The 27,919-nt window shown below is 39.2% G+C and overlaps 1 protein-coding gene across 1 annotated transcript in view; it reads right to left on the reverse strand.

Annotated features, from left to right (window-relative positions):
* Positions 1-2,276: 2,276 nt before the first annotated feature.
* The window catches only part of stk17al (serine/threonine kinase 17a like), a 31,048-nt gene continuing 5,405 nt past the window's right edge, over positions 2,277-27,919 (reverse strand). Inside the window, exons 2-7 of the mRNA XM_057817343.1 lie at positions 22,750-22,962; positions 11,528-11,672; positions 10,931-11,057; positions 8,687-8,735; positions 8,432-8,611; positions 2,277-3,232 (exon numbers count right to left, since the gene is read on the reverse strand). Of these exons, the coding sequence (XP_057673326.1) occupies positions 2,959-3,232; positions 8,432-8,611; positions 8,687-8,735; positions 10,931-11,057; positions 11,528-11,672; positions 22,750-22,962 (988 nt within the window). The 3' untranslated portion in view covers positions 2,277-2,958. The remainder of the gene's footprint in view (positions 3,233-8,431; positions 8,612-8,686; positions 8,736-10,930; positions 11,058-11,527; positions 11,673-22,749; positions 22,963-27,919) is intronic.

Here is a 27,919-nt window from a genome sequence, read left to right on the forward strand (position 1 = left end):
TTTTATTCATTTTTTTCTTAATGCATTGCCAAAATGTATATGATCGGGAAAAATTATCGGGAATGAATGGAACTGAATCGGGAGCAAAAAAAAAAAAGCACTCGGATCGGGAAATATCGGGATCGGCAGATACTCAAACTAAAACGATCGGGATCGGTTCGGGAGCAAAAAACCATGATTGGAACAACCATACAAGTCAAGCTTATTTATTCTGGAATAATTTAACCCTTTTAGTTCAGTGGCTAACATGAATTAACATCCAATCCATTTAGACTGGGAGAGGCTGGCAGCGAATGATCGCTCCGGTACAATTGCATATTAGTGTTAAATTAGTATTAGTGTTAGTAAATTAATATTTTTTCCAGAAAATGGTTGTATTAATGGAATTTACCTCAAATATCTTTCACATGTAAAAATATTTTTGCGTATCGAATCCTGGGTCAGGAATCATAGTATGAATCATATCGTTAAATTTTTAGCCCCAATATTTATACATATACTGTATATACCTGCATATATAATATATATGGTGGAAAACACTCAGGTGACTTGAAGTTCCGCTCTGAGACCCCCAATTTGGCCAAATTTCAAAATTGTCCTTTATGCATGTGTGATACATCATTGGAAAGCTTAAAATTTCTATTTTCTGGGGGAAGAAAATTTTTGAACAGCAAAACCCCATCTTGCGTGAGAGCACGCAAGAGCAGAATTAAAGACACTATGTTTTTAATGAGATATTATTGCGTACATACCTTGTTTCAATCCAAAAACTCCATGTAGCATGTATCACAGAGTGATAGACACAGATGTGAATGGCCACAGCCGGATTTTGGGGGGATTTTATAGGTGAAATATGGTAATATAACAAGGGTCGCGATGCAGAAATCGCAGACATCAAGGAGTGGTCGAGATGTTCTTTTTCATATATTTACCCTTTTAAATGTTTTTGTCAACTTTTTTTTGTTTGGATGGATTATCGTCTGACATATTGGGGAAAATACGACAGTAACAAAAAACAATATTATAAATCGATATTATGAGGTAGATATCCGTGACTTTTTTACAGACACCATTTACTTAATTGTGACATAATTGGTTTAAAAAATGCAAGTGAATAACTTTTTTAAAGTCGTTTTTTTCCACTTAAAAAAAAAAAAAAAAAAATCAGATAAAAATAATATTCTCAAAAAAAAAAAAAATATATATATATGTATATGGTGGAAATCAGACAAGACTGAAAAAGCAGTTTCTGCTCTTGCACCCCTCTTTAAAATAAACTGCTGCTTTTTAAGCCAAAAGAACTGTCGTGTTTGACAGAACAATATGTCTATATGCTGCCATAGCAGATTCATTGCACATTAATTCCCCGAACTATTTTTAATTAGTCCGTTTTACCCTGAAAACCCCCGTTTACAGACATCGCGCAACCGCTGTTTCAACCCAGCCATAAAATGAAAGTAATTATAATTATTATTCAAAATGTCTGTCGTTTTTATCCTAGAATTATTAATTGATGTTTAAAAAAAAAAAAAACGTAAAAAAAATTATTCACTCACATATTTGAAACTTAAATTATGTCACAATGAAAAAAATGCTGTAAAAAAGTCACGGATATCTACCTCATAACTATAATTGTATTTTTTTTTTGTTACTGTCGCATTTTCTCCGATGTTACATGATAATCCATCCAAAGAAAAATTGAAAAAACGTTTAAAAGAGTAAATATATGAAAAAGAAAATCTCGACCACTCCTTGATGTCTGCGATTTCTGCATCGCGACCCTTGTTATATGACTATGTTTCACCCATAAAATCCCCCCAAAATCCAGCTGTGGCCATTCACAGCTATGTCTTGACACTCAGTGATACATGCTACATGGAGTTTTTGGATCGAAACAAAGCAAGTACGCGATAAGATCTAGTTAAAGTCATGGCGTCTGTAATTCTGCTCTCGCGTGGTCTCACCTCCAGATAGGGTTTTGCAGTTTAAGGAAATTTTTTTTTTTAAAAATGCCCTCCTGTTGAATATTTTTCTTCCCCCAGAAAATTGAGATTTTAAGATTTCCAATGTTGCATCACACATGCCTATAGGTCAATTTTGACTTTGGCCAAATTGGGGGTCTCAGAGCAGAACTTCAAGTCACCTGAGTGTTTTACGCCATGTATACACACACACACACATACACATTAATTTATACAGTATATATGTGTATAAGTTCAATGAATATTTTAGAAAGGCGCTAATCATGAATAATGGCACAAAATCAGTCACAATTTGATCCAAAATGTATTTATCTCTTTACATTTCGCAAGAACAACAACATTTATTCAATTTTAAACAAAAACGTCCACGCGGACAAGTGCAAAACTGCGACAACAACGGAAAATAAAAGTTAACATTGAAAAAAATAAGACGTCGACAATCGATACAAAGACGGCGAGAAAAACACTTCAGTTTATTGGTCAACATTGCGATGCCTCACTCCCGAGCGTTACGTAATCAATGACTCAACTGTTATTCCTCAAAGTAATTCAGCCAAAAACATTCTTGCAATTAAGTACAAACTGTTAAAAAAAAAACAGGTGCAAAGACTTGTGCAAACACCCAAAAAACAATGCGCATACACCAAAGTGGCACTTTTACCGTATGAACTGTGCGATTGCGTGATTTTTCAATTAAAAAGAAAACAAAAAGTGCTCAAAATTGGATTGGGAAAAGTGAGAATGCTGACTCAGGTTGACTGTAAAGGCAAATGTAACATAAATAAACAATATAAAAGTTAACTTCTAACGCGCTAACTCGTTGTAAAACGTCCATTTTTTTTCTCTCCTTCACCCCCCAAAAAATCCGCAACCGGTTTGGAAGGCTAATTCGGTTTAAAACGACGAACCAGTCTTTTAATCCTCGTCGTTTTCCCGAGCGGATCCGCACAGTTTATCGGTCCTTTAAGCCGAGCGTTCAGCAGATGAGTTCCTGCTGTATTTCGGGCAGAGGGGCGAAAGAGAAGGAGCCGCAGCCAGTCTTCAGCTCGCCCTGGCACGGGCACGCCAGGAAGGAGCCCATCAGGCCGAGCTCCGGAGACGGCGCCGGGCTCTCGGGCTCCGACTCGGACTGGCTGGCGTCGCTGCCGTCCAGGGATGACGAGGACAGCGCGGGCTGGAGGTGGTGGTGCGCGAGGGGGAGCGGGTTCAGCCAAGGGTGGCTTAGGCATTCCTCAGCTGTGGCTCTCTTCCTGGAATCACAAGAACATCACAGATCAGTGGAAATTTGTACATTTTTTTAAAAAACATACAACAAAATAAGCTTTACTCGGAAAATGTTCTTTTTTTTCCCCCTCTTCCGCAAGGAACCTTTTTATCGTCCTCAGCTAATTCATCTAGCGTGAAGGACAGTTGCTATTTAAGCAATCCAAAAGACTCAAAATTAAATAAAAACAACATTTTGAAATACTCTAACAAATAGGGGGTGTGACAAAATATCGAAATGGTGATATATCGTGATACTTTGCATCCCAAAAAGTTATCGATATGCTCCTGCCAAGAATCGAGATATCGTTTTAAAAAGGTGTCAATGTCGAAAAAAATAAAAAAGAACAAAAAAGTTGCTACCAAAACGTTTTACTAGTTAATAGATCATTAGTAAACTGTTGATAAATGATTTATTGCTATTTGTGAAGTTTTTGTTGACAGTTTGCAAAGCATTTACAGGGTGTTCCAATATGGTTGACCTCTTTCTAAATGCCCATGCTAGTTGATACATCTGAATAAAACTATATACACTTTATGTTGAAGGTCATAAGTTTTATTGGTTAAATATACAAAGAAAAGTACAAATATTTGTCAGTTCTATGGCAGATTTTCATAAATATGCAACATGAGCGCTGCCTACAAAATGCCTTTTCTTTTCAAGTGAACGGCATTTCTTAACCTGAAAAGATCGAAATGCCAAACGTTACACACAAAAACTTGAAACGTTTCTGCACAAACTGTGTTTCAGAAAAAGAACACCTTGTAAATGCTTAAACTGTTAACAAATACTTCACAATTCAACAATAAATCATTTATCAACAGTTTACTAATGATCTATTAACTAGTAAAACGGATAGTTATTATAAAGTGTTACCAAATCTTCCACCATAATAGTGTCTCAGTTAACACTAAGGCTGCATTGACGGTGCTCGACGCCCAATCCATTTGGACTGGGAACGTTCGTTCATTTGAAACCAGAGCATTCACAGTCATTCTGTGATTTTTAGGGCATTTACAGGTCACTTGCTGTTCATTTAAGGGCATTTACAGATCATTTCCTGTTGAGTTTTAAGTTATTTGGGTGATTCCCAGGTCACTTCCTGTTCTGTAACTCAATATAAACAAGAAACGACCTGTGAAATACCCCAAAATCAACAGGAAGTAACTGAAAATCTACAAAAAAAAATAACCCTAATTTTCGGACTATAAGCAGCTACTTTTTTCCCCTCATTTTGAATCCTGCGGCTTATAGTCCAGTGTGGCTTATTTGATGATTTATTTGGGTTAATAGGTAAAACTTTATTTGACAGCAACATCATAAGACTGTCATAACAACGTCATAATTATGACATGACACTATCATGGGCATTACTAAATGCTTATGACGGATGCCAATATGTGTCATGTGGTATATTATGTCACTAACTCCATTAATGTCCAGCTCAGATCTTTTACGTCTATTCAAAAGTGAGATAATTTGCTGGATGACACTAACCGACATCTATTATAAGCATTTATTAATGCTTATGACAGTGTCATGTAATAATTATAACAGTATTATGGCACCACTATCCATGAAAATGTTACCAAATACAATAGCTAGCAATTAATGAACAGCTGGAACAGTAACTGAAGAAATAATTAGCACAGAACATGAATTTTGATTGTTATTTACATCTGTAGTGCTGCAATGCATGCTAGGAGGAATGTTGGATGACAACAGTGTTGACAGCAGGTGGCAGCAGAGGTTGAATGTCTCCCCCAAGGGAGTAGTGATGGCCAAATGAAGATTTTTGTAACAATAAGGCTTTGCAGCCAATTGGTTCGAAGCTTCATGGTGGTTCATTTGGTTTCATGACAGTCTTATAATGCCTTTGTCAAATGAATTGTTACCAGTTAATATATTTTGGTATAAATATCCCATAATACAATGAGGACAACTGTGGCTTATAGTCCAGTGTGGCTTATCTATGAACAAATGCAGTTTTCATGTCAAATTTCGTGGCTGGCGGATTATAGTCAGGTGCGCCTTATAGTCCAGAAATTACGGTACCTAAAATGCTTCAACGTGAACTCGCTGCCAATAACTGCCACAGACATCCAATTTTATTGCGAGTTCTACTCGTGATACTCATTCCAATTCATAACAGAAGGATGAAAAGAGCTTGTTTGTCTCTTTATTAATGTTTTTTTTGTACAATATTCTAGCGTGATTTCCTCACCGATGTATTGATAATTAGAGATGTCCGATCATGTCATTTTCAAAGTATCGGAATCGGCAAAAAATATCGGCCATTCCTTTTTTTAATACAGTGCCTTGCAAAAGTATTCTGCCCCCTTGAACCTTGCAACCTTTCGCCACATTTCAGGCTTCAAACATAAAGATATAAAATTTTAATTTTTGTCAAGAATCAAAAACAAGTGGGACACAATCGTGAAGTGGAACAAAATTTATTGGATAATTTAAACTTTTTTAACAAATAAAAAACTGAAAAGTGGGGCGTGCAATATTATTCGGCCCCCTTGAGTTAATACTTTGTACCGCCACCTTTTGCTCCAATTACAGCTGCAAGTCGCTTGGGGTATGTTTCTATCAGTTTTGCACATCGAGAGACTGACATTCTTGCCCATTCTTCCTTGCAAAACAGCTCGAGCTCAGTGAGGTTGGATGGAGAGTGTTTGTGAACAGCAGTCTTCAGCTCTTTCTCAGATTCTCAAATGGATTCAGGTCTGGACTTTGACTTGGCCATTCTAACACCTGGATACGTTTATTTTTGAACCATTCCATTGTAGATTTGGCTTTATGTTTTGGATCATTGTCCTGTTGGAAGATAAATCTCCGTCCCAGTCTCAGGTCTTGTGCAGATACCAACAGGTTTTCTTCCAGAATGTTCCAGTATTTGGCTGCATCCATCTTCCCGTCAATTTTAACCATCTTCCCTGTCCCTGCTGAAGAAAAGCAGGCCCAAACCATGATGCTGCCACCACCATGTTTGACAGTGGGGATGGTGTGTTCAGGGTGATGAGCTGTGTTGCTTTTACGCCAAACATATCGTTTTGCATTGTGGCCAAAAAGTTCCATTTTGGTTTCATCTGACCAGAGCACCTTCTTCCACATGTTTGGTGTGTCTCCCAGGTGGCTTGTGGCAAACTTTAAACGAGACTTTTTATGGATATCTTTGAGAAATGGCTTTCTTCTTGCCACTCTTCCATAAAGGCCAGATTTGTGCAGTGTACGACTGATTGTTGCCCTATGGACAGACTCTCCCACCTCAGCTGTAGATCTCTGCAGTTCATCCAGAGTGATCATGGGCCTCTTGGCTGCATCTCTGATCAGTTTTCTCCTTGTTTGAGAAGAAAGTTTGGAAGGACGGCCGGGTCTTGGTGGATTTGCAGTGGTCTGATGCTCCTTCCATTTCAATATGATGGCTTGCACAGTGCTCCTTGAGATGTTTAAAGCTTGGGAAATCTTTTTGTATCCAAATCCGGCTTTAAACTTCTCCACAACAGTATCTCGGACCTGCCTGGTGTGTTCCTTGGTTTTCATAATGCTCTCTGCACTTTAAACAGAACCCTGAGACTATCACAGAGCAGGTGCATTTATACGGAGACTTGATTACACACATTTGGATTCTATTTATAATCATCGGTCATTTAGGACAACATTGGATCATTCTGAGACCCTCACTGAACTTCTGGAGTGAGTTTGCTGCACTGAAAGTAAAGGGGCCGAATAATATTGCACGCCCCACTTTTCCGTTTTTTATTTGTTAAAAAAGTTTAAATTATCCAATAAATGTTGTTCCACTTCACAATTGTGTCCCACTTGTTGTTGATTATTGACAAAAAAAATTCAATTTAATATCTTTATGTTTGAAGCCTGAAATGTGGCGAAAGTTTGCAAGATTCAAGGGGGCCGAATACTTTTGCAAGGCACTGTATATATATATATATATATATATATATATATATATATATATTTTATTTTATTATTATTATTATTTTTTTTAATTAAATCGTTTTCTAATTGTATTTAACCTTACAGACATAATATGTTACACTCATCCAGAGTCTTTAGTTTAGGCTTAAGGTAGGGTTATCAGATTTATCCCAATAACGGTGGTAATTTTTTAAAAAATGTATCACGTTAAAATATTTAACGCAATTAATGCATGTGCTCCACGACCCACTCACACATTGTCGCGCTCAATCTGTAATGGCACCGTTTTACCTATATAACGAGATAAAAGGCAGCGTAAAATGAGTAGAGTGAATTTTGGCAGCCTTTGGAGCCTTTTTTTTAATTGGCTAAAGCCTTACACTCCTTCTCCCTACGATTAGAAATATCATGGGAAGCAATGTGGGGAGGCAAGGTAGCAATTGATCTTTTTCTTAACACCTTATGTTATTTCCCAACGCAGAGAAGATATATCAATTGGTAGCACTACGCACAGTCATGGTTCCACTTCCCATCATGCATTTGGGCATGGCCACAGTATCATTTACTGCAAGCTCAACAAATACACTAGATGGCAATATTTAGTCACAATATACAAAGTAACAAGTCTTTCTATCCGTGGATCCCTCTCACGGAAAGAATGTTAATAATGTAAATGCCATCTTGAGGATTTATTGTCATAATAAACAAATACAGTACTTATGTACTGTATGTTGAATGTATATATTCGTCCGAGTTTTATTCATTTTTTTTCTTAATGCATTGCCAAAATGTATATGATCGGGAATGATTGGAATTGAATCAGGAGCAAAAAAAAAAAAAAAAAGCAATCGGATCGGGAAATATTGGGATCGGCAGATACTCAAACTAAAACGATCGGGAGCAAAAAAACATGATCGGAACAACCCTATTGATAATTGTTGTATCGCCATATTCTGGATGATTTTCCACGGCACACCAGACACACTTTCACCAAATTGCTCTAAAACTCCTTTTTCAAAATGGTGGTATGCCTTGGTTCAAAAAAAGTGGAAAAACACTGCCTTATACTACGCGACCATTGAGGTGCGTGACAACAAGTGTCTGGACGGAATGAGTCACGTTTTAGACGCCATCGCAATGAGAAATCAACAAAATTCAGTCACAACTTGCGCAAGAGGATGAGATTTTCACCTCAATTCAGACGCGTTTCCGTCCTTAGTCACACCGTGACCTCAAACCTCACCTGGGGTTTTTCACCAACAGGGACTTGATGAAGTCGACGGCCGGCGGCGAGATGTCCTGGAAGGTGTCGTGCGAGTACTCCACGTTGACCTGGGAGATGTTGAGAAATGTCTCCTGCTTGTCTTCGCCCAGGAAGGGCGACTCGCCGGTTAGCATGACGTAGGTCAGAACGCCGATGCTCCTGAAGACAGAAAGATTGTGAGCTTTGTGGCCCTTTTTTAACCTTAGGGAGGGAGGGTGTACAAGCCACACTCACCACATGTCTGTAGCGGTGCTGATGGGTTCGTAGTTGAGAATCTCGGGAGCTAGAATACAAACAACTTGAATTAGCCAATATGTTAAAAATGACGGGTTTATAGTTTTTTTTTTTAACCATAAATGTGATTCACGATTTTACCCCCCCTTACCCTTTCATGCATGAATTAGGGCTGCAGCTATCGAATATTTTAGTAATCGAGTAATCGACTGAAAATTCTATCGATTAATATTAATTAAAATCGATTAATAAAACAAATATATTTTTAGGTGAAGAGCAATTAGAAATATACATGAGAAAACAAGACATTTCATCTAATCTTGAACCATTTTCAGTCAATCAATGTCTTTATTTTCGATGTATATTGTTGAAAACAGCCAACAATTGCATCTCAGATGTAACTAGAAAAAAAAAAAAAAAAAGACTAATTCACTGCTTTCACTCAAAAAACCTTTAGATCTTAAAAAAAAAAAAAAAAAATATATATATATATATATATATATATATACCTAAAAATACCGTTACGCTTGATAACACACATCACTTAGAAGTTAGGATTTTTTCCCCACGTGTTTCAATTGAATTTCTATTTGTGTCAAGTCATTTTTAAGTTCTAGTTAAGTTTTAAGTTAGTCTAAACTGTAAGTCCTGATAGGATTTTGAGTTTTTGCAGTGTTCAAAATAAATGTATGATACAGGCTGTATTGGAGCACATTAAGGACCAGTGCTTCTTGGTGTTTTATCCAGCAATGATTACTGAGCTAAAATTGATAGTTAGCATTATTGAGTTTTATTTTACACCCTCATCACTCCACAACGCTATGTTATGTTAAAGCCTGTATGTAAGACACGTTAGCCACGCATCGAAAGTGGTCATAATTAATAGAAACCTAGCCCTCCGCAGGGCTAACGTTACGTGAGCTAGTGACAGTAACGTTAATCTTATTAGCGTTTAGCGCTCTACTGCTTTAAGATGGCGGCTGTTTACCAACGCTGCCCAGATGCGGCCGAGTCTGTCATTTCGCATCTAGTTCAACATACATTTGATCTCTATGAGACTCATCAGGCGCTACCTGCTACCAACGTAGCATCGGGCGGGCTAGTATTTAGCAACGTCGGCGTCGTTTGTAGCGGCTGTCGGCTGCATTTTTTTTTTTTTTTTGCTTCTTCCTCTACGCACGTGACATCATCGCGTTGTCCCGCATTAAAAGTCGTCCGAGCAAAACGTGATGCTTAGAAAATAGACGATTACTCGAGGTGAATAAAATTACTCGGATCAGTTTTTAAACTTGAGTTACTCGAGTTGCTCGAGTATTCGTTTCAGCTCTAGCATGAATGATTAAGTTTTTTAAAAATTTATTTTCTGGACCTTTTCCATGGTTTGGTTGGGTCTGCGACTCATACTCAGGCGCAACTTATAGCTTGATAGTCAAGGCAGTTTCAAACTAGTGGCAGTTAGTGTGAAGGGTTTAGCGGCAACCCATTCATTGTGTATGTGGGAGAGGACATCCTGGCGAAAATGAGTGGCCGTTTTGGGTGGAATGGCAAGTTTAAATGAATTTGCACCGAGAGACTGGGCCCAAAATAGAGCCTTGCTCCATTTTCAGTCAACAACGCATCCAATAGCAGATTGGCAGGCGTACTTATATCTGTGCTATCAGGGTGTTTTGGCAGACGGATACACACAAACCACGGCTGATGAAACCTTGAAAAATGTGTTTTATTAAAGTTTTGCGAGCTCTGGAACACTTGAAAAATGACTCTTATACCTCTCCTTGCTAAGCAAAATGGTACTTCCATGTGTGTTTGTGATATAAACTATTTACCTTCTCACCGAAAATATTAGAACTCTTTACACGGCCATTATAAAGCCGGGGCATGTGCGTTAATGGCGTCAAATATTTTAATGTGATTAATTTAAAAAATTAATTACCGCCCGTTAACGCGATAATTTTGACAGCCCTAGTTCCCGGTTAATATCTTTTGGTGTAAATATTCCGTAATACTGTGACGGCATCTATGAACAAATGTCGTTTTCGTGTCAAATTTGGTGGGTGGTGGCTTATAGTCAGGTGCGACTTATAGTATGAAAATTGCGGTAAACTGTGAATTTAAAAAAAGTTTTTGTTTTTCCTGTTGTACTGAACCGTGACACCCATACGGAACTGCGACTTGTGTGTACTGTTCCACCCCAACTAATGTGATGGTGATAATTGTATTGCACAAGGTACAATCTGGACTTACCAACATACTCCGGAGTACCCAGAATCTCCCGGACCTCGCTGATGCTATCAACCCGTCTGGACAGGCCGAAGTCAACTATCCGGATGTCACCCAAAGGCCTGGCGCTGGTCAGCAAAATGTTCTGCGGCTGGGGAAAAACGGACAGCGCGAGGTTACGCAAGTGCCAAAGTTGGTAGCGAAGCCGATTTGAGATGAAAAGCACCGCGAAGGATTTGCGAGTACGCGCCGTCAGTCGCCATCACATTGAGCTTCAGATCTAAGCTAAGCCAATAAAGGAGAACGGGTCGGACATCGCGTCCGATGACATGCACAATGGCTTGAACCCGCGCCAGATTTGCTTGGGAATCGAATCCCCTGACACCTTAATCATGACCCATTTGGGACGACTTTTATCAAGATGACATGTTTTCTGGCGGGGGAACCGGATACTTCAAGGACAAAGACTCCAAGTAATAGCTTTGTTACTTCATCTTCTGTTATTAGACAGTCACCCCCCATGGGAACTAGGCTGCGCGCCTCCATTACATAAGCAGCTAAATACCTCCGTTCTCTCCAGGGAATCGTCTGTCACGTAATATCCTATATGTGGCCTCTCACCTTTAGATCCAGATGCACCACATTGTTCCGATGCAGGAAGTCCACCCCCATTAAGATCTGCCGGGCCAACCGGATCACATCTTGCTCCTTGAAGGCATCGTCGTTATCGGCGACGCATTGATCGAAGATCTCGCCACCGGCGGCACTAGAATGAAAAAAGTAAAAAAACAAAAAGGGAAAAACTGAGCATGGAGAAGACATTGGAATCCAATTTTTTTAAGCAATTCCACTCTGTCCCTTTAATTAATTAAGGAAAATAAACTGAAACCCAACTCCAATTTCTTCCAGCGTTACATAACTTCATGTCTCCGTGTACTTTGGCTTGACAACAAGTTCATATCTGCGCTAATGGCAGCCTTATCATTTCCCAATGGCTATGCGCGACAGTTGGCAAGCATGTTCAGGGAGGGTTGACAGTTATATAGTTTGACTTAGCACAGTGGCAAAACACTGGCCAACTTATCAAGATCAAACTGTAGGTTTCAAGTGACCCAATTCCGATTTTTCACTGTCAAGTCAACAGGGGAGGGAACTGAACCAATAAACAGAAAACAATCTATTGACAAGCAACAGTATGATTTGGAATGAGTTCATCACGAGTAGGCGTCCAAACCATTTGAACACTTCAAATGGTTCGGCTGTACAGTGGGATGAAAAAGTATCTGAACCTTTTCGAATTTCTCACATTTCTGTGTAAAATCACCATCAAATGTGATCTATCTTCAAAATCACACAGATGAAAAAACTGTCTGCTTTAACTAAAACCACCCAAACATTTATAGGTTTTCATATTTTAATGAGGATAGTATGTAAACAATGACAGAAGGGGGGTAGAGGCGTGCAAAATTTCCGATTCTGAGATTATTCGCAATTCGGCCGTGGAAGATTCGAGAACGATTCACAAATATCCAAATTCCGATTATTGAATTATACCAGGTAAAGCGGAAGTAAAACACAGTCAGCGCCGTCTTTGGGACGCAATGAGGAACGGACCGAGAGTAAATATCATTTTCAACTCTTGCCGCTAGATTAAAAAAAAAAATAAAACAATCATACCTGACTGCGGCTGACAGCCGCTACAAACAACGCCCAGTTGCTAGTTGCTACAAACATACGGCTACAGTAGATATCATATATATGTAGAACTAGATGCAAAATGACAGCCGGCATCGGTGGTAGAACATGTATTATTGAACAGAGATGAGAAATGACACTTTCTGGCGTAAGTAAACAGCCGCCATCTTAAAGCAGTAGACCTCTCTAGAAGGCTCTGTTGTATCGAACCTAATTAACTTTTTATCTAAAATACTCCTAAATCGGCAGAATCTTGTCTTGAATCTATCTTTAAATGATGAAATAGTTTTAAAACTTTGACAAAAGTAGACAGAAGGGAAATTATGGAGTAACGGGAGCAATTTTAACAACTGTAATGATTCACAACATTAAATTAATTGAATGTAGTTTAAAGCTGCTGATACAGAATGGGGACTGGAGTTTTTTTATTTACTGTAATTTTTGTATATTTGTTTACAGTTATATGTTAACTTCATACTGAAATAGTAGTTTGGTTTAGCCTGAGAGGATTTTTGAACAATTTTGGAACTAATGTACAAATTAAAAAAAAAAAAATAAAAAAAAAAGGAGGGGGGCGCATCAATAATCGTTTTATAATCGAATCGGAGCCTCTGAATCATAATCGAATCGTTAGGTGCCCAAAGATTCCCAGCTCTAGGAGGGGGAATAATAAGTGAACCATCACATTTAATATTTTGTGCCCCCCCCCTCAGACGCTTCCTGTATAGCTGCAGATCAGTCTGGCAGATCGATCAGGACTAATCTCGGCCCATTCTTCTCTACAAAACTGCTGTAGTTCAGTCAGATTCCTGGGATGTCTGGCATGAATCACTGTGTTTAAGTCATGCCACAGCATCTCAATGGGGTTCAAGTCTGGAGTTTGACTTGGCCACTCCAGAACGTGTATTTTGTTCTGCTAAAACCATTCTGAAGTTTATTTACTTCTGTGTTTGTTTATAGTCTTGTTGCAGCATCCAATCCCTTTTAGCTTTAACTGTCTGACAGAAGGCCTCAGGTTTTCCTGCATAATATCCTGATAAACTTTTGAATTCATTCTTCCATTAATGATTGCAAGTTATCCAGGCCCCGAGGCAGTAAAACAGCCCCATATCAAGATGCTCCCGCTACCATGCTTCACAGTGGGGATGAGGTGTCGATGTTGGTGAGCTGTTCCATTTTTCCTCCAGACATGACGTTGTGTGTTACTCCTAACTAATTCCACTTTGGTTTCATCAGTCCACAAAATATTTTGCTACAACTTTTGTGGCAACAATGTCTTTTTTTTTTTTTTAGACAGCTGTGGCTTCCTCCCTGGAGTCCTCCCATCAACACCATTCTAGGCCATAGTTTTACAAATAAAACTGTAAAGTTGGGACTCTCAAAAAAATGGGTCTCACGCCTCCAATTGCTAAGCTAAACGAGATCTCGATGTACGTTTGTGTGGAACTGTGGTGCACAACAAGAACAAAAAAAACTATCCAGTTCTCACCGAAACTAGTAAAGCACTTGCAATTTTAGCCATTTTCATTACTCCTATAATGGATGTTTGCGCTTAGTCTCTGATTAAATAAAATGACCTTCCCAAAATGAGACTTATATCCCGGTGTGACTAGTCCGTAAAATACAGTATATGCCAATGTCAACATGCTAACGCGCAGCAAACCGAAACGAAACCCGTGTCTTCCTTTGCTTTTTTTTTTGCGACAACAGAAGCACATGAACAGGACATACTCGTAATTACCAACTAGCAAGTGTTAAAATTCATCTTTCCCATGTCTCGTGAAGGCAGCATTACTGATGAAGATTCTAAAAAAGCTAGCAAAGGGTTGATGTCGGTAACAAGACACTCAAAAACCTTGCTCTTCGCGGAGATTATACTTCAAATACCGTCACATTTTTGCGGCTAACTCGTCCCTCCCGCTACACTTGCGCGAATTCGCGGTAGATTAAAGCGTGATGTTCCATCCGTCACGACGGCTGATGAGTTCAAACTCCCTGAAAAACTGGAAGCACATGTGTAGGATTTAGATAGTTACACGTGATGTTTATCGTACGCGCGAATCGTCGCGAGCGATTATGTAACGGTGACGGCCTCCCGGACGCGTTGCCCTTGATCGACCTCAGCTGTAAAAACAGCGGGGATGTTTTGCTGGATTTTGAGGATCTGATCCGTTGTCGTCATCCTCGTTGAGCAAATCCGCCCCGAAAGCGGCGACGGAATGTGTTTTAAATCATTTGCCCGTATCAAGTGGAATCTGGGGGGGGCTTTGGGCGACAGAAATGAAATTTCATCCGTCAACAAAGAGAGACCTTGACCTTTTGTCAGGGTCGGCGTTTAGGGATAATCGGGAGTTAAGTGTGAAGAGTATTTTCTCCACAATTTTCTCAGAAATCAGGAAAATTGAGTGTGGATATTTTTATTCGCTGCCTGATAATTGAGACCTGGCATCCACATATGTGGACTTTGGGTGGGAACCTCTGGGTAGCTCACGATACGTTACGCGATACAAGGCTCACGCAAATGATGATCTCACGATATGGTGATACAACAATTATCATTTCTTGGGGACATTTTTTACGGGTCGCCCCGCCCCCAGTCGATTTTGGGGACATTTCTCTGGTTTGCCCCCAGTCGATTTTGGGAACCATTTCTTACGGGTCGCCCCGCCCCCCGTCGATTTTGGCGACCATCTTTTACGGTTCACCCCCAGTCAATTTTGTTAACCATTTTTTTAATGGGTCGCCCCGCCCCCAGTCGATTTTGTGGACATTTTTCTGGGTGGCCCCCAGTCGATGTTGTGGACATTTTTCTCGGTTGGCCTCCAGTCCATTTCAGGGACCCTTTTTTCACGGTTGGCCTCAAGTACATTTCGGGGACCATTTTTTTCACGGATCGGCTCCCGGTCCATTTCGGGGACCTTTTTTTTTTTTACGGATCGCTCCCAGTCGATTTCGGGGACCTTTTTTTTTACGGATCGGCTCCAGTCGATTTTGGGGACCATCTTTTTTACAGATCGCCTCCAGTCAATTTTGGGGACCATTTTTTTTACGGATCGCCCCCAGTCGATTTTGGGGACCATTTTTTTTACAGATCGCCTCCAGTCGATTTTGGGGACCATTTTTTACGGTTGGCTTCCAGTCGATTTTGGGGACCATTTTTTTACGGTTGGCTTCCAGTAGATTTTGGGGACAGTTTTATGGGTCGCTACCAGTTGATTTTGGGTTACAGAATAGGAAATGACTCAAAATCAACAGAAAATAACCTGTAAATTCCCTAAAATGAACATGAAGTGTCCTGTAAATGCCCCCAAAAATGAAGACTGGCTGTGAATGCTCTGGTTTCAGTCATTTCAGCCATTGATGGTGCTAGACATCCAATCCATCTTTGACCAACACAGTCAAAACAGGACGTCAATAGCAGCCAATGAGTTAACAGATCTTATTTTAGTTGAAAATCTAATTATTTACTTTGAGGGCATTTATGGGTCACATCCTGTTGATTTTGGGGGCATTTTCGGGTCACATCCAGTTGATTTTAGGGTTACCGAACAGGAAATGATTCAAGAACATCCCCAAATGAATAGGAAGTGACGCCAAATCAACAGGAAATAAACTATAAATGAACATGAAATGATCTATAAATGCCCCCAAAACCATAAAGAGTGGCTGTGAATGCTCCGTTTCAGTGCTACTGACAGTGCTTGACATCCAATCCATCTTTGACCCTCCCATTTAAAATGTATTTGACGTCTAGCAACGTCAATAGCATCCAATGAGCTAACACAGACACTATTCTAGTGGAAGATTTTGGTAGCAACCTGCTGGTTCCTTTGTGAAACCTTTTTAAAACCTATTGATTTTTGACGGGAGCATATCGACAACCTTTCGGGATACAAAATATCGCGATACGTCACCATTTTCATATATATTGTTACATCCCTAATGTGGACATCACATTTTGGATCATGAAGGCTACGCAAATGAGGCCTACATGGTAAATGTGATGTTCACTTATGTCGACACTAGTTCTTTATAAGGTTATCATCTTTTTTTTGCCCTAAAAAAAGGTTATAAATGAAAATTTTCTTCCTCGAGAGCTAACGGTTTCCAGAAAACGGCCAGATTAAAGGCCACATGGGAAAATAGATGAGGTCAGATCAGCCTTAAATCTTTGAGCAAGTGGCTGTTAAAGAGAAGGAGGTAAAACTGTCTCAGCCTTATAGCGGTCAGACAAGTTACACTCCTGTTGAGTGAATGTTCTGGAAGTTTTAGGACCTCCCGGTTGCTGCCCGTTTAAAAAAAAAAAAGTGAAGTCATTAGCACTGCAGGCCAGTTAAGACAGTGCAAGATTGAAAAAGCAAATAAAAAAAACGGTTCCCAAAATGTAAATAGATGAAAACAGGAAATTAAAGGATAACTTTCAAGTCGTGTCTTAGCCAGGGTAAACTAAAATGGATTCAGATATAATTTAGATGTGGCTGCTTTACTATGGGGCGGTTCATACTCTATGCGGCAGAACTTAAAAATACAGGTTTTTTTCCCTAAAATGGGGAAAAAATACACACACCGATAATCAGCTAAATTCAAGCATTTTGCCCCCCCTTCTGATCAAAGTCGCCAAAGGCCCTATTATGGGATGTTTACCATGAGAGATTATACTATGGTGTGTGTGATGTTATTAAAGTGGATTTTCCATTCTAAATCTATCCAGAAAATGGTCAGTCAGCAACTGTAAATGGGTCACTTTTTCATACGGTTCCATTTTGAATGGTTTCAAGTTGAACAAATCGACATTCAACTTAATTTTTTGTGCATTATCAACTGACATCTATTATAAATTCAAGGGTACAGGCTCCTAAACTCTAGTCGTTGTTTTAAAAATGTAATTTACATATAGCGAAAGGTTGTTACTGTATGGAATTTGGCTATGTCCCTAGTGTGTTTTATTCAACTATATCTATAACATAACTAATATAAGTAGAAAACGATTCAAAAGTTGTTATGATTTTATTGCCCTAGAGAAACTATCTTTAATCATGTGTTTTAAATTAAAATAAAAATAATAAAGGTTTTCTGTATGTCCCAACCGTCCACTCTGTTGTGTTAGTGTCACTTTAAGAAAATTCCACATTTATTGATGACGTCACTCGTCTGCGATAACATCACAACATTAGCTCAAACAAAAACTGAGCTTATGTTGGTCTTAACAGGGAGCAGCTGGATTCAGCCATGTGAAATGAGTTAGGTCATATTCACTTTTGCCGCTAGAGGGCAGTGCATCCACACAAACAATTAAAACTAAATGCAAACACTCACCAAAACAACAACTAATTAAACGAATACACAAAGCAAAAACATTTAATTTGAATCTTTTTTCTAATCGAATTACTCGAGGTAATCGATTAATCGTTGCAGCAATAATCCGGTGTAATTTGTCCTTTAGTGTCCACTCCCTTACGTCCAAATGGCACCAAATAAAAGAAAAAAATGACCCAATTGTTAAACTTCGATATTTGCACTCGCAAGTCGATTTTCAACGATAAAATGCGTACTGTATTTTTCGGACTATAAGTCGCAGTTTTTTTTGTTTTTGTTTTTTTCCCTCGTAGTTTGGCTGGGGGTGCAACTTATACTGTAGAGCGACTTATATGTCGAAGCAATAAAATCTAATTTGAATCTTTTTTCTAATCGAATAACTCGAGGTAATCGATTAATCGTTGCAGCACTAATCTGGTATAATTTGTCCTTTAGTGTCCACTGTGTTACGTCCAAATGGTACCAAATTAAAAAAAAAAATTTAAAAAAAAAGACCCAATTGTTAAACTTCGATATTTGCACTCGCAAGTTGATTTTCAACTATAAAATGCGTACCGTATTTTTCGGACTATAAGTAGCAGGTTTTTTTTTTTTTTTTGTCATAGTTTGGCTGGGGGTGCAATTTATACTCTAGAACGACTTATGTGTCGAAGCAATAAAATTTAATTGGAATCTTTTTTCTAATCGAATTACTCGAGGTCATCGATTAATCGTTGCAGCAGTAATCTGTATAATTTGTCCTTTAGTGTCCACTCTGTTACGTCTAAATGGTACCAAATAAAAGGAAAAATGACCCAATTGTTCAACGTCATTATTTGCGCTCGCAAGTCGATTTTCAACTATAAAATGTGTACCGTATTTTGCGGACTATAAGTCAGTTTTTTTTTTATTTTATTTTTTTTTCTTTCCATAGTTTGGCTGGGGGTGCAACTTATACTGTAGAGCGACTTATGTGTCGAAGCAATAAAATTTAATTGGAATCTTTTTTCTAATCGAATTACTCGAGGTCATCGATTAATCGTTGCAGCAGTAATCTGGTATACTTTGTCCTTTAGTGTCCACTCTGTTACGTCCAAATGGTACCGAATAAAAAAAAAAAAAAAAATTTTTTTTTAAATGACCCAATTGTTAAACTTCGATATTTGCATTCGCAAGTTGATTTTCAACTATAAAATGCGTACCGTATTTTTCGGACTATAGGTCGCAGTTTTTTTGTTGTTTTTTTTCCTCGTAGTTTGGCTGGGGGTGCAACTTATACTCTAGAGCGACTTAGGTGTCGAAGCAATAAAATTTATTGAATCTTTTTTTTCTAAACGAATTACTCGAGGTAATCGATTAATTGTTGCAGCACTAATCTGGTATAATTTGTCCTTTAGTGTCCACTCTGTTACGTCCAAATGGTACCAAATAAAAGAAAAAATGACCCAATTGTTAAACTTCGTTATTTGCGCTCGCAAGTCGATTTTCAACTATAAAATGCGTATACCGTATTTTTCGGACTAAGTCGCAGTTTTTTGTTTTTTTGTTGTTTTTTTTCCCTCCATAGTTTGGCTGGTGTGTGACATACTCTGGAACGACTTATGTGCGAAATTTTTTACACAGTATTATATCATTTCACATGTTATTTTTGTGTTTTGGAGTGACACTGATGGTTTGGTAAACTTGTTAGCATGTTCTTTATGCTATAGTTATCTGATTAACTCTTAATAGCCATGTTACGTTAACATACCGGCCACGTTCGCATTTTGTTGTTCATGCATCATGTAACATTATCATACTGAACACTTATTCAGCATGTTGTTCTCTATTATATTTTCATTTTAAATTGCCTTTCAAGATGACATGTCTGTTCTATGTGTTGGATTTTATCAAGTAGATTTCCCTAAAAAAATGCAACTTATACTCCGGTGTTTTTTTTCCTCTTCGTTGGGCAATTTACAGCTGTTGCGACTTATAGTCCGAAAAATACGGTAACTTAGCTTCGGAAAATAAATTACCATAGCTGCTTTTCCATATCCCCTATTACTTTAATTCACAAAACCACCAATTTGCGATGAAAAACGAACTAGACACACCTGAATTTTGATTAAAAAAACACTCAAATATCAAAAAACTTGTGAAAATCTTAAACAGGAGCTAGCAAAGTGACATCGCCAACCGCATCGTTTCCAGTTATTTCTGTTTGCGGGTCGGCGTGAATCAGCCCGGTCATCTTAACCTAATCTTTACCAAAGTTCAAAAGACTCTGATCTGACTTTTGATGCAGACTTATCTCAGCCTAGTCATTACACAGTGAGTAAAGGGGGGGTTGTGTGGTAAGCAAGCGACTGCAGCTGCACGTGAGACCCTGAGAATCTAGCGTCTCTTTCACAGACAAGACAGCGGATGTGGTTGCGGCTATGAGAAATATGTGCGACAGCGTGTGCGTGTCTGCCTGTTTGGCGGCCGGCGCACTACTTTTAGCAGCTTTGCTTACAGCCTCGGGCAGGAAATGGAAAAAAAGTGAGACCGACCGTGCGACTCGGAGCAAACTTAAAAACTGTTTAATTTGCTGCTGTGGGGTGACTGACCTGCGGTACGACTTCCCTGTTCGTTAGAACTGTCGGGGAAGCCGCAATGAGAATAATTCGCACTTGAAACCGCACGGTTGTTTGCAAACTTGTTTCGAATTTCCTGTCAATGTTTTAAAAGTATACTGCAGAATCATTCCCTACACGCATGCATTTACTGGAACCAAGGTTGAAGGTGTTGGCGTCCAATCCAATTGAACGGGGAGGGGTGGCAGGCCAATGAGTTAAGGCAACACTTGATGACTTTTTAGTTTTGGTTGATTTTAGAGACGCCAGTGGACAAAAGCGGTATTGTAACGGTAGTCTTCCTTAAAGCAAAACACTACCGCTTTTGACCATCGGCGTCGCCAAAATTGACCAAAACTGAAAAGTTATTGAATTTTCAGACTATAAGCCGCTACTTTTCCCCCCTCATTTTGAATCCTGCGGCTTCTAGTCCAATGCGGCTTATTTGTTGATTTATTTGGGTTAATAGGTAACACTTTCTTTGACAGTGGATGGGCATTCATGACATTATGAATTATATCACTAACTCCATTTATGTCCAGCTCAGATTTTTACATCCATTTAAAAGTGAGATAATTTGCCGGATGACACAAAATGACATCTGTCATAAGCATTCATTAATGCTCATGGCAGAGTCATGTCAGGTTTGGTCACAGACTTCATAATGATATTGACGGGACACGAGGCGTGGGGGCTGCATTGTTGCCGTGGCCGTCAAAGCGGACAGAGTGGAATCGCAGACAAAGAGCTTTTTTTGTTGAAAATTCTTGTTAAGAAATGCTTAAATCCCTGAATTCTTTAAAGATATGGATGTAAAACAGTCCCGATTCTTGGTTAAAACAAACACACACAAAAAAAACGTGCAGTTAGCATTTATTTTACGTAAATATGTCAAAGTACGATGCTAGTCTGTTAGTCAATGTGCCAGCCACCTTATATAAACAGAGCCTTTCCGGTGAAAATTCTTGTGAATAAATGCTTGAATCCATTATTTTCTTTAATAGATATGGATGTAAAACAGTCTCGGTTCTTTGTTAAAAGAAAAAGAAAAAAATGGGCAGCTAGCATTTTTTAATGATGCACTTTGACCCCACCAAGCTCCTCAGCCCGGAAGAAAACATGCCCGCCCATTCCGAGCAATGGCATTTTTGTTTTGTTCAAAAAGGCACAAAAATGGAAACATTCAACATTTTAAAAATATTATTAAAACATGGTGTTATACTTGTATAGCGCTTTTCGACCTCTCAAGGTACTCAAAGCGCTTTACACTACATTGCCATCTACCTACTGGTGACACAGCACCAGGAGCAATGCGGGGTTCAGTATCTTGCTCAAGGATACTTAGGCAAGTTCATCAGGGTGGAGAATCGAACCCACAACCTCTGGGTTGGGGGACAACTACTCCACCACTGAGCCACGCCATCCCCTGTACAGTAAACAGTAAATTAAAGCCAACATTCCGCCATATTTGCTGTTTTTAATGCTTAGTAGTACCGCTGCGCACGCCCAATGTATGAGTGCTGATGTTATCGGCGCGGTCTCGCGTCGCGGGAGCTTTTGATATGCATGCGAAGCAAGCCCCCCCTCAAGCCCCCCGCAATGGAATTCTTCCACTTTGGAGGCAGGATTCCAAGGTTTGAGTCTTTGCCTTCAGTCCTCGCCGACACCATAAGAATGCTAGGCCACTCCGCAACACAGTCATTGCGTCTTCATGTCGCAGAGTCGCCATGTAAACTGCCCCTAAGTGTTAAAATATCCAAACCCTGCAGATTTTCTTTCCCCACTTGTACCGCCCCACACTTTGGACGATCATCTTGAAAGGCCTGCGACTGTGTGGAGGGGCCGGCGAATAGTTATCCACTAGGACCCCACCCGTCAGAGGTTCACTTCAGGGGGCCCGTTCATACTTATTGGACCCAGGCCCTATTCACATTTGTTCCAACACTGCGTGTGGGTATAACTGACATTGCGCTTGCTAGCAGTATAGCTTTTTGTGTTTTAGCATTAATTTCTCAAATATCAAAGGGCTAAGAAATGTTCCATTTGCATACTTTAATACTTCGAGCACCAGTTTTTCACGTGCTGGTCATTTATACTCGGTGCAGTCAGTCCTTTTAAGTAGTCGAGTCAGTAAATATTTGTGGAATTCTCCAAGTAAATGACAAGAAAATCCCTTCGAACCCACTGTTTTCCAGCTAACCTCAGCGCTCCCGCCGCACGTGGCGGTGCCGGCTTTTCATTCTTTGGCAGTCTTACCATTCCAGCACCAGCACGATCTCCGTGGTCGTCTCGTAGACCTCGTGCAGAGCCACTACGTACGGGTTGCACTTGGCCAGCTCCAGCACGGCGATTTCGTTGAGAATGTCCACGCGGCAGTCCTGGCCCTTCCGCCGCTTTCGCAGGAACTTGGCGGCGTACTGCTTGCCGGTCGCTTTCTCCGTGCACTTCTTCACCACAGCAAACTTCCCCCTGGAGACAGACGGCATTTTACATTTTAAACAGGAATTCTTTTTTATAGGATAGGATGAATAGAATGGCCTTCCATGCCAAACGGGCCACACACACAGACAAAAAAAAAGGCTAAGTGGTTTCTTTGGACAGCACAGATGTGGCTATTGAGCTCAAATATGTGTACAGGAAATACCATTTGACACTCAGCAGGCTTTTTTTCCCCCTACTTGGAAGGTCTGACCAGTGAAAGCACTGTCTGCAAATTCATGACACTCCTAAAAGTCAAGCAAATATTCAAACCAGTGGCAGATGCTGGCCTTTCAATAAGGGGAAGCTCAAAGTGTGTCCACTTAAAGGAGCTCAGCGATTCCCACTGCTCAGTATAGGGAAAGAAACTAGAGTGCCAGAAGTCATGTCTCTAAACACAAGCAGCTACAATTAGAAAATAAATAAATAACAACAGAAATTTTAGCTCAATTTCTTGCAAGTCGTTTTTAACAAAGCAAGTGTCACTAGGATGATTATGAAATTCTCCGGTTCAATCCAAAACATTTACAACAATTAAAATTAGTGCTGCAACAATTAATCGATTATAGTGCTTCAACGATTAATCGATTAACTCGAGTATTTGATTAGAAAAAAGATGCGAATTTAATTTTGATGCTTCGAGTATTCGTTTAATTAAAGTGGCGTTGTAATGGTTTGTTTTGAAAGTGTTCGCATTTAGTTTTATTGATTTGGGTGGCTACACGGCCCCCTTGTCTACCTCATTTTACATGGCTGAATCCATCTGCTCCCTGTTAAGACCAACAAGTTTTTGTTTGAGCTAATATTTTTTTTTATTGCATTCGTAATTCAGTTTATATATCGCCATTTTTTGTGGGAATATGTGTCCGAACCATTTGTTAAGAGCAAAAAAAAAACATTTTGTAGCATTTTAGCTAGACTTTTGCTATGAAAGTTAGCCAACTGTTTGTTTGTTGTACATAGATCCTCATTTATTTATTTATTTATTTTTTATGCCATTTGAGGCTCAGCTCAGGTATTTTTATTTTTTATGTTCCTTATCCAATTACTCGATTATTCGAACTAAATAGTTCATCGACTACTAAAACAATCGATAGCTGCAGCCCTAATCGATTAACTCGAGTAATTCGATTAAGAATACAGATTCCAATTAAATTTTGCCGCTTTCAGTATTGATTTAATTAAAGTGGCGTTATAATGGTTTGTTTTGAAAGTTTGTTTTATTGATTTGGGTGGACACACTGCCCTCTAGTTGCAACAGTGAATATGACATAACTCATTTAACATGGCTGAATCTAGATGCTCCCTGTTAAGACCAACAAGTTTTTGCTACAGCTAATGTTTTGTTTTTAATTTTTTTTTTTTATTGCATTCGTAATTCAGTTTATAGATCGCCATTTTTGTGGGAATATGTGTCCGAACCATTTGTTAAGAGCATTTAAAAAAACATTAGCATTTTATAGCATTTAAGCTAGACTTTTGCTATGAAAGTTAGCCAACTGTTCTTTTGTTGTACATAGATCCTCATTTATTTCATTTTTATACCATTTGAGGCTCAGCTCAGGTATTTTTAATTTTTTTTGTTCCTTATCCAATTACTCGATTATTCAAACTAAATAGTTCATCGAATAATCGACTACTAAAACAATCGATAGCTGTAGCCCTAATCGATTAACTCGAGTAATTCGATTAGGGAAAAAAAGATTCCAATTAAATTTTGCTGCTTTCAGTAATCGTTTAATTAAAGTGGCGTTACAATGGTTTGTTTTCAAAGTTTGTTTTATTGATTTGGGTGGATACACTGCCCTCTAGTTGCAACAGTGAATATGACATAACTCATTTAACATGGCTGAATCCAGCTGCTCCCTGTTAAGACCAACATAAGGTAATATAGTTTTTATGCATTCGTAATTTAGTTTATAGGTATATTTAGCGGTTTTGTGGAAACGTGTTTAAACGATTTGTTAGAGTATTGAAAAAAATGAATTGAAACGAAAGTTAGCATTTTATAGCATTTAAGCTAGCGGACTTTTGCGATTCAAGTTAGCCAATTGTTCTTTTGTTGTACTTAGACCCTCATTTATTTAATTTTTAATACTGTTTGAGGCCAAGCACCAACACTTGCCAATTTTAATGCTCTTTTAAAAGTGCAAGCTTAGCAAGCCATTTTTTTTGCACCTCCCGATTACTCGATTATTTGAAAGTTAATAGATTAATCATAATCGATAGCTGCAGCCCTAATTAAAAATTGGAAAAATGCCTCCCGTGGACTTTAATATGACAAGATCACTGATTCGCTCACCATTCCTGAAATATATTACCACTTAATCACTACTAGTATATTACAGCCTCAGGCACCATCTTACCTTTGTTTTTGACAATACCCTCGCCTAACCACGCCCCCTCAAACTGGACCCCCAAGGCCCGGGTGAGCCCCCCCCCCCCCCCCCCGGACCCCGTGAAGTCTGCCCCTGGGCCAGCAGCAAATTATGAAAATCTCATTTAAATATGACTCACACAAAGCTTGAGTTCAGCCTGCATTCTGTTGCACTTTTCAGCTTTAACAAAAGGTGGAGCCATTAGTTCCGGGGTCAAAATCTGACAAAATGTTGAAATCAATCGAGTTGTAGTGAATGAAACTATCTTGTTTGTGATTTTCTTGACTTTTTTTTGCAGTCACTGGACATTTTATCTTTGTTCTGCAAGGTTTGTTTCATTAACCTAAACATAATATAATATAATATAATATTCAAAATTGTTTTGCTTGTCGCCCTTAACATATTCAATACCATTACCAGTTATAGACATCAAATCCACTTCAACTGGAAAGGCTGGCATTGAATGATCATTTTTCATGAATGAATTAATATAGGTCACAGGTGTCAAACCGGTTCCAGAAAGGGCCAAGTGGGTGCTGGATTTTGTTCCAACTGATACCACGCAGAGAGTTTAACCAATTAACTATCTGCTGAAACAAGCGGCACCTGACAATGATTAACTGATTACATATGTGAAAGATCTGATTGGTATAAAGGCATCCTCTTCATTGGTTGGAAAGCAAACCTGCACCCACTTGGCACTTTCTGGAATCAGTTTGACACCTGTGATATAGGTAGTCCCCAGGTTACGAACGAGTTCCGTTCCTATGCTGGCAACGTAATCCGACTTTTCGCGGAAGTTGGAATTAACCCTTTAAGTGCCCCTAAATCTCAAAATAACTGCAAAAAATCCAAAAGTATTGCGTTTTGTTTAATGATGGAGGATACACTGCCCTCTAGTGGCAGACTCGGAAGTCTCACATCGATAAAGGATAGCTGCGTTCTGGTTTGGCCCACATCAGGCGTTGTTTCAGCTAATGTATGTTTGTGTATGCATTTGTAATAAAATTTAGAACTACAGTTTGTGGAGTTACGTGTGAGATATTTGCTATGAGAATTGTAAATACGCATTCATAGCATTTAAGCTAGTGGACTTTTGTTCGGCAAATTAGGCTAATTTATTCTACTAAATTCACATATTCATCAGACTAGATGGACATTTGAACACCAATTGTTTTGTGTCAAGTGTTTTATTGTTAAAATGCACGTCTTTTCGAACATAAGTGTACGAATGTGTATTACAGCTGTACAAATTGTCAAAATTGAAGTAAAAAGTTTCAAAAAGCACAATTGCCTTGTTTTCCGTCTGTAAAACTGAACAACTTCACGTTTAATGAGGACAGAACACATCATATTGTTAAAGTAAAAAATTTACAGTGATGTAATGTGACTTAAAACGACTGGGGACAAAATGGCAGACGAGATTCCAGCGTCATAAAGTCGAAAGCCCGTAAGTCGAGTAAGTCGTGAACGGGGGACTACCTCCAACCCTCCAAGTTCAAATGGCCCTCTGTAGATAATAAATGAACGACTGCCTAAATGTTCCGAGTGTTTACATGTTCATTAGTCAGAGGTCAGGATGCCCCCCAGCACATAATGACCCCCCCTCCTCCTTTTTAAACACAGCTGACAGCAACATGGACAAATGGACGCTCATTGACGCCTCCACACGAAGGCCATGACAGTCGGACAAAAAGCTAGCCAGTTGGTACTACCACAGACCCAGACCACCCACCTGACCAGGCCATTGGTTCAGTGTTTTAACTCCAGCCATCATGTATTGAAAGCCACCACAATGTGCTACAAGAGGCCAGTCAGCGTGTTACCGTTCATTTTAGCCCAACATTCCCACACCAAAATCCAGCCTCACCTTTTCGTTCTGGCGTTCAAGCCTTGCGATCCCCGACCAAAAGTTAATTAGCCCATAGAGCAGGAGCCTCATGTGGGCCGGGGAATGACATATGCGATGAAAAGAAGCGATCAATAGCCGCGGAGGGGAAAGCGGGAGTCTTTTCAAAGAGGAGTCAATGGTTACCAAACATGGCTGTCGTCCAAAGAGGCTGTTAGACCGAAACTCCTTCATGTTGTGGAGATTTTACGAGATGACAGCTTTCGATAAAATATTCTGGCTCATTCCTTCTTTATTCTTCTTCAGTGGTGTATTTTGTAGGTGTGTAACAATATATCGCGATTCTTTCGAGCCCAAAAGGTTACTGATATGCTCCCGCCAAGAATCGATACATTGTTTTAAAAAGGTGTCAATGTGAAAAAGGCTATCAAAATTAGAGCTGCAGCTATCGATTATTTTAGTAGTCGATTAAGCTATCAGCTAGTTAGTTCGGTTAATCGAGTAATCGGATTAGGAACATTTACGGTGTTGCAGAATAAATTTTAGGAGATATAAAAGAAAGGGTTGCTAAAAATTGCACTTTCAAAACAGAATTAAATGAGAGTTCAAGATAAAATTCCTGAGTGTTTCTTCAAACTATGCAGAAATGCTATAAAATGGTATTTACCCTTTAATGCCAGCAATATGAAGCAATTATCAGAGAATCCCAAAATTTGAAAAA

This window comes from Corythoichthys intestinalis, chromosome 16 (genome assembly GCF_030265065.1).
Source record: "Corythoichthys intestinalis isolate RoL2023-P3 chromosome 16, ASM3026506v1, whole genome shotgun sequence".
NCBI lineage: Eukaryota > Metazoa > Chordata > Actinopteri > Syngnathiformes > Syngnathidae > Corythoichthys > Corythoichthys intestinalis.